The 7,973-nt window shown below is 50.9% G+C and overlaps 1 protein-coding gene across 14 annotated transcripts in view; it reads right to left on the bottom strand.

The window, feature by feature from the left end:
• Positions 1-6,580: 6,580 nt before the first annotated feature.
• Positions 6,581-7,973, bottom strand: part of PDE4DIP (phosphodiesterase 4D interacting protein) — a 129,299-nt gene continuing 127,906 nt past the window's right edge. For all 14 annotated transcript variants that reach the window (XM_077332312.1, XM_077332313.1, XM_077332314.1 and 11 more), the window contains one exon: positions 6,581-7,649. In XM_077332312.1, the coding sequence (XP_077188427.1) occupies positions 7,596-7,649 (54 nt within the window). In that variant the 3' untranslated portion in view covers positions 6,581-7,595. The remainder of the gene's footprint in view (positions 7,650-7,973) is intronic.

Here is a 7,973-nt window from a genome sequence, read left to right as displayed (position 1 = left end):
TTGACGTACCTCACCTTATATATACTTGAGACTGATAGCTAGAACATTTGACAAAGAAAAGCATGTGCATTCTTTTTTTTTCTTCTTGAATGCATCAATTCAAGCATGCACCTTTTGGATTAATATCTTTTTCTTCCCCTTGACAAAGGTCAAAAATCCTAGCAATTAATGTCATATGTGACAATAAGGACATTTCATCAATTCAGCAACCAGGCTTTCCGATGAAGCCTTTGGACTCCACTTCTCATATTTTTCAGCCTCTGCCCCCCTACAAATGCATCAGGGGCCCCCAGGAGATGCACCCATTGAGAATGGCAGCTCTGGTGGGCGTGCCAGTCATCAGAGTCACGTGAAGGAGTGTTTCCATCTCTCTTCAACATCTGTCAACATGTGCAAATGTCAATGGTAGAGAGGAAAGCAGCACCAGTGCGTAGATAGGAATAGCCTCTTGTATGTGACATCTGCCTACAGACCAAGCTGCATACTTTAAACTCCTTAAGTTTGCCATATACAACTTCCAGGCAAATAAATATAGGCAGCCACAGGAAATGGTTACAACATCAGTATAAGAAAAAACACCGTGGCACCGCAGGAAGAACCAACTAAAAATTCAAAGGTTCATATAAAAATTGTCTTCATTTTTATTCCAGTTGCATATATTATTAAGATGCAACAAGTTTCCAGTATAGAATACCTTGTTTCACCTCTGCTTTATCACAGCTTATTTAATCTGAAAACATATAAAATATGAAAAATACAGAAAATGCAAACAGAGCCATCACAATATCTAGGAGAACAACTCCCCATGCATTTAATACACTCCATATACTAACCAGCACAGACAAAAAAAATGCAGCTCCCATGAGGTATAGTAACCTGCATTGCACAGATCCAGCCTTGTTGTATTATGTGGACCCACAAGCCACCATAGTGAAATACATCTTTGCTAACAGTCCCCAGCTGAGTGAAGTAAGAGTTATATACAGACAGCTGAAGCCAATTGACAAACTAATTGACATTAGATAATCTTTGACAGCTCAGCTTAATTGCAGTCAAAGCTGGGGTAATTGGCTTTAGCTGTTTATGTTTAACTCTTACACCATTCAGCTGGGGATTATTAGCAAACATGTATTTCATTATGGTGGCTTGTGGATCCACATAATGCAACAGACTGGATCCACGCAAATACAGGTTACCACACCACGTGGGAGCTGTGATTTTTGTCTGTTGGTAAGTGTTTGGAATGTATTAAAGAACAGAGAGAATGTATTAAAGAACAGAGAGAACGCAGAGCTAGTAAAGGGAGTGACGACCCTGCGGCTTGATGAAGACACCCGGCTGGATTTATTGCAGCTGTGGAATGCAACTCAAGTCAGGGGTGTAGTGGAAACGCTACCGTTCACCCCCCCTCGCCCTCCCCCCCTCCTCACCTGCTCCTTATTCCTCACGTCTGCAAGCTCACCCTCCTCCCTCTGGGGAGCTGCCTTTAGGCTTGTTCCCCGATTAAGTCCACAGAGGGAGACAAAAGAAGAAGTCCCTACCAGCGTGGGAATCGTGGGTGAGGCCGCAGCAACTGAAACGCGCTCCTGCACGGCAAGGGACTGGAGAGAGACCGCGGAGCAGCGTCCAGGGTTTGGGCAGCCATTTGCTTGGCAAGTGCGTGGAACCAGCACCCCAAACTTAAGAAATCGAGCTGCGGAGGAAGATCTCCCTGCGTATTCCCTGCTGGCCCTGCCGCTGGGTGGGGCGTTCAAGGGCCTTTGGTCTATTGTGAGCTGCTGGCCTGGGAGGCCTTCGGAGCTGTGCTACCACTTTAAGCTACGAACCGGCATTACGAAGATCTACCATCCTGCGCTCTCTAGTGGCTTGACCTGGCAGGGTCGTGAAGATCATCCGGGAAACGCAGCCCTGGACCTCCAGGCGACCGACTAAAGTGGAAATTGGACTCAGCACCTGCACGAATCAGCTCATTAGGGGGTTGAGGGGGAGGGGCAAGATAAGGATAAGAATACGGGCATACTCAAGGCCATCTACGGGGAATTAGATAAGTTAAGGTGCCCTAGCAGGGATCTATTGGAACCAGTGGGGGGCAAGGTCGTGAGAACCCCCTCGAGGCGGGATCTGACTAGGCCCTAGCCTGCCGGTGAAATAGGACTGCTGGCTTGCAGAGATAAGGTTAGGGAGGGAGGTTAGGGTGGGTTTAGTGGGTGGAATTGGGTTGGGGGGGCTAGGGTGGGATATTCAGTGCAACCTAAGAGTATTAGTGCTAGGGTTCTAGGGCAGCTAGTTAGCTGAGGGTTTGTTCCCCTGGGAGTATGATTGGAGGGGTACCACCACGAGGGGGGGCCCAAGTTGGGGCCGGGATCTCGTCCATAATGGGTCAAGGGCGATATGGCTGGGGGAGGAGGTTAGACAAGAGAAGGTCAGAGAGCACTTGTGTTAGTCCTTGGGCCAAGCCGTGGTTACACGGCAGACGCCCGAGGCGTGCTCGCTGCCCTTCTAACCTCCGTCCCATCCCCAGATATACGGGGGAGGAGGCAAGGGTGGACCCGGTCTTGGTCCTGTGCAATGCAAGGTCAATCAACAACAAGGCCTCAACTCTGCAACAATTTTTCGCGGAGTCTGGGGCCGACCTTGCGTGTGTGACTGAGACCTGGGCGAGGGGTGGCGAAACAGTCGCCTTAAAGGAACTTGCCCCCCCAGGGTTTGCGGTCCTGCACCAATCCCGGGTCCATAGGAGGGGAGGGGGGGTGGCAATCTTGGTCCGGGAGGATTTCTCCTACAGGGCTCTCCCGGCCCCAGACATCAGGGGAGTGGAGTGCGTCGGTATTGGGTTGGACTCAGTCGAGAGTTTGGCCATCTGGTTGGTATACCGTCCGCCCAACGCCCAACCAGATGTCCTGCCGAGCCTGCTGGAGGCGGTGGCCGCCTGGGCCTTGCAGTACCCCAGGCTTATAATCTTGGGGGACTTCAATGTCCATGCGGACGCGCTGCCCCCAGGACTTGGCTCGGACCTAGTGTCGGCCATGGCGACGCTGGGGCTCTCGCAATTTGTTGCTGGGCCCACCCATCAGGCCGGCCACACCCTCGACCTGATCTTTGGGGCAGGGATAGAGGTGGTTCTGGATACAGCTTTGGCCGTACCATGGTCAGACCATTATGCCCTGCGGGCTCGGATCAAGACCCCACCCCCTCCCCAGTTGGGCGGCGGGCGCATTTTTGCCCGCCCAAGGAGACTCATGGATCCAATTGGTTTCCAGAATGCTCTGCGGGACCCGAAACCTCCCGGCATCTCGTTAGCGGCCATGGTGGAGGACTGGCAGTCCCGCCTGTCGGCTGCCATAGACGAGATTGCTCCTAGACGTCTTCTCTGCCCTCGACTCAAACGGGCACCCTGGTATACTGTGGAGCTCCGGGAGAAGAAGAGGGAATTGAGACGACTAGAGCGAGTGTGGCGGAAGGCCCGTGACGAGGCTACAAGAACATCTCATCGCACGTTTATGAGGGCGTATGAGATGGCAGTGAAAGCGGCTAAACGTGAATTCTTTGCCGCGGAAATTGCATCCGCTAGCTCTCGCCCAGCTCAACTATTTAGGGTTGTTAGATCTCTTACCGCCCTGGAAGATGGGCGCCAAAATAGTAGGAATTTGACCATCAGCTGTGAGGCATTTGCGAGCCATTTCGCGGATAAAGTCTTGTCGCTCCGCCACTCCCTTCCAGCTACAGTTAATACAGTTAATGAACTAGAGGCCCGTTGGCCGCCTTTGGAGGTAACGTTTGATGGCTTCAGGCGGCTCTCTTTATCCGAAGTGGACGGGTTGCTGGGGAGGATGAGGGCAACCACCTGCCCCCTTGATCCCTGTCCGTCTTGGCTCCTTAAGGGGAGGGATGGACGGATAGGTGAGCAGCTCAGGGATATTGTTAACTGCTCTCTCCAGTTGGGGGAGTTTCCTGAGGTGCTGAAGGAGGCGATGGTGTGCCCTCTCCTCAAGAAGCCATCCCTGGACCCACATGACCCTGCAAGCTACCGCCCAGTAGCGCATCTAGCGTTCCTGGGTAAGGTGGTGGAAAGGGCTGCGGCGGACCAGCTCCTAGCGTTCCTGGAAGATACTTCGGCACTCGATCCATACCAGTCTGGCTTCCGCCCTGGTCATGGGGTGGAGACTGTGTTGGTCTCCTTGTTGGATGACCTCCGTCGCCAGCTTGACCGAGGTGGCTCTGCTGTGCTAGTTCTTTTAGATCTGTCGGCCGCGTTTGACGTGGTCGATCACGAGCTGCTAGCGAGCCGCCTTGCCGGTACGGGGATAAGGGGTACAGCGTTACGCTGGATACGCTCCTTCCTCCAAAACCGGACACAGAGGGTAGCCGTGGGAGAGGAAGTATCGGGCCCTTACCGGCTCCCTTGTGGGGTCCCACAGGGCTCGGTGCTCTCTCCTACATTATTTAACATCTTTATGCACCCTCTGGCTCAACTGGTACGGAGCTATGGGCTGGGTTGCCACCAGTACGCTGATGACACCCAGCTCTTTCTCCTCATGGATGGCCACCCGGACTCCCCCCCAGATCCATTTGCCAGATGTTTGGAAGCCGTAGCTGGATGGCTCGAGCAGAGTCGCCTGAAACTCAACCCCTCCAAGACGGAGGTTCTGTGGTTGGGCCGTAGGGGGGCAGATCAGGAAGCGCGCTTACCCTTTCTGGCCGGGACGCAACTTAATATCGCATCTCAGGCCAGGAATTTAGGGGTGACCATCGATGCCTCACTAACACTCGAGGCACAGGTTAAACAGGTAGCTAGCCGGGCATTTTTCCATCTTCGCCAGGCTCGGCTACTAGCGCCCTATCTGTCCTCTGAACACCTGGCCACAGTGATCCATGCGACGGTCACCTCTAGACTAGATTTCTGTAACTCGCTCTACACCGGCCTGCCTCTGGGCTTGATCCGGAAACTGCAACTCGTCCAAAATGCGGCTGCTAGAGTCCTCACAGCTACACCATGGAGGGCTCACATCCAGCCAGTTCTGAGGCAGCTGCATTGGTTACCGGTCGCCTTCCGGATCAGGTTCAAGGTTTTGGTTTTGACCTTCAAGGCCATCCGTGGTCTAGGCCCAGCATATATGAGGGACCGCCTTTTGCCCTATATCCCCCGCAGGGCTTTACGCTCTGCGGGGGCTAACCTACTGGTCGTTCCCGGCCCCAAGGAAGCCCGCCTGGCCTCGACTAGGGCCAGGGCCTTTTCGGTCCTGGCCCCAACCTGGTGGAATGAGCTCCCGGAAGAGCTGAGGGCCCTGCGGGAATTACCAGCATTCCGCAGGGCCTGTAAGACGGAGCTCTTCCGCCAGGCTTATAACTGAGGCCGGGCGGAAAGAAGATCAGCCCCCCCCTCACAAACTGGTGGTAGAGAGCGTCACCCCCCACCGTAGATGAGGATGCGGAGAGCAAATGAGTAGGCTACGCCATCGCTGTTACAATTATTGTAAATCATTGGTTTTTATTGTCATTTTATGGTTTTAGGGGACGGGTTTATGTAAGCCGCCTCGAGCCTTCGGGGGGAGGCGGGGTATAAATATAAATATAATAATAATATAATAATAATAATAAATGTATTGGGAGTTATTATTCTAGATATTGCAAAGGTTTTGTTTGTATTTTCTGTATTTTTCCTACCTCAGGTTAAATGTGCTGTCACATAGCAGAGGTAAAACAAGGTATTCAATACTGGAACCTTGTTGCATATTAATTCAGAATAATTACTACTGGAGTAAGAAAGAAGACAACTTTGATTTTTTTTTAGTTGGTTTTGTCAGCTATGCCATGATGTAGGGCTTCCAGTAAGACAAGTGTTGTGAATTTCCCAATAGTCCTGTTTTCAAGTGTACAGAGGACTGAGTCCAAACAGGACTGTCATGTGATATTTACTTATGCCTTCCTCCCTACAGCTGGTTAGGAGGTGTTTGCTCTACTGCAGGCTCCATTGTGTACTGATGGGGTAAACAGGTTTTCCCCAGAAGACCAATAGCATTCCCTGGGTCTTTTCTGACCTCCCCAAAATGGATTGGAAGAAAACTTAGGCACTGTCTTCCCTACATGCTGTACTTCCCCACACGCTGATTTTATGAACTTAGCCAGATTTGGGTGGGCAGGAAGGGATGTGCCAGCGTTTGTCTCTTGTGGTCCTTCCTTACATGCCCAGGGACTTGCTGATCACCACTGTGGGATGGTAAGGGAATTTCCTCTAGGCCAGGTTGGATTCTGGAGACTTTTGGTGGGAGGGAATCACTTGGGCATGAAATTGAGGTCACTGTGGGAGGGCAGGTAATTGTGAGTTCCTGCATTGTGCATGGGGTTGGACTAGATGACCCTGGAGGTCCCTTCCAACTCTATGATTCTGATTTGAATCCCTCTCACCACAGGGATTGATCAATTTCCAAGCATAAAACTCAATCCTTGTCTGACCGAAAGTCCTCATGGTGATCTTGGACATGACCCAAGGATTTTGTAACATGTGGCAACATGGCATGGGCTATAATTTGGTGTGTTGGTATGCATGGCCGTATACCAAAAGAAAAACACACTAATGAGATTTCAGTCCAATTCCAGCATTTGCAAATTGCAGCTGACTTTTATTTTATTAAAAAATATATTTATTGGAAATTCAGTTCATGTGAAAGGGGGGGGATTGCTTCATTTGTTCCAGCCCCTTCAGCCCTCTGCAAATATTTCCCTTCTTCCTGCTATGTTTCAAAGCACCTTAGCAACATGATAGGTGGGCTTTGTTTTCTAGCAGAAGTGAAACCTTCAGAAGCCTGTCCTCCGACTTCTGGATCATTGAATTCTGTACAAGCTGATGTGGCCACCATCTCCCTCCCTTGGCAATCACACACGATAAAACTTTCAGAGGGCAAGGGCGCCTTTCAGAAATCACCTGGCAGCAGAAGCATAGGCTGCCTAGTTCATAAGCAAACAGTTTCTTTGGAAAAAGAAAGGATTGTGTGTTTTTTTTTTTTGGTGCGTATAACTATCACAATAAATAAACTCCAGAAGTCAAAAACGAGTAGCTGAAAAGTCCAACGGCACTGGGGAACAAGAAAACGAAGAAAAACCTCACTGTCTCTCTTCCCCCTACCAGAATCACACTTCCAAAAGAATCCATGTTAAAGCCCCTTTTCTCTAGGGCTGGGAAAGTTTTAGTCCTAATGTTAATAAGCTATACTTGATTGTCTACTTCTAATATTGCACTGATGGGGACGAAGGTGTGGGGGGCACACCAGCCTTGGTTTAGCAGCTCAGTCACTCCACTGCTCGTGTGGAAGTGGTGGGGAAAGGCGACTTGGTGGTGAATCCCTTGGCTGTGTTTGGGTTTTCCGGGATGGGGTGGAGCACAAGTTTCTGTACCAGAGCTGGCTCTTGCTAAGGCAGCAGGCATCATTAGGCAAGAAGATGGTTTCGTTCCCGGATTGATAGAACTAGAGCTTGCTGGGTGATGGAGAAGCCACAGCGGGCCATTTCGGGTCCCTGCGCAAGGAGGGGAAGTTGGTCGCTGGCCTTCTTCCTCCTTCTGTCTCCGGGCACCAGAACGGCTCCTTTTCCTTCCTTGCTCACCCGATGACATGATCACATAACGGAGAGAATGTCGCCGGCTCCGATGTGCCCTGCAGGGAATAGAATGCAGCACACTTGTCAGGAATGGCACACAACTCCAGAAAGCCCTGACTCATCCTCATCGCCCCAAGGGGTATCGTAAGGAAATATATAGGCTAGATACCAGGATAAAAAATTTCACAGTCAGAGTAGTTCAGCAGTGGAATAGGCTGCGTAAGGAGGTGGTGAGCTCCCCCTCACTGGCAGTCTTCAAGCAAAGGTTGGATACACACTTTTCTTGGATGCTTTGGGCTGATCCTGCATTGAGCAGGGGGTTGGACTAGATGGCCTGTATGGCCCCTTCCAACTCTATGATTCTGTGATTTTGTGATTCT

Source organism: Paroedura picta, chromosome 4 (genome assembly GCF_049243985.1).
Source record: "Paroedura picta isolate Pp20150507F chromosome 4, Ppicta_v3.0, whole genome shotgun sequence".
NCBI lineage: Eukaryota > Metazoa > Chordata > Lepidosauria > Squamata > Gekkonidae > Paroedura > Paroedura picta.
This window is presented reverse-complemented; position numbering and strand designations above follow the sequence as displayed.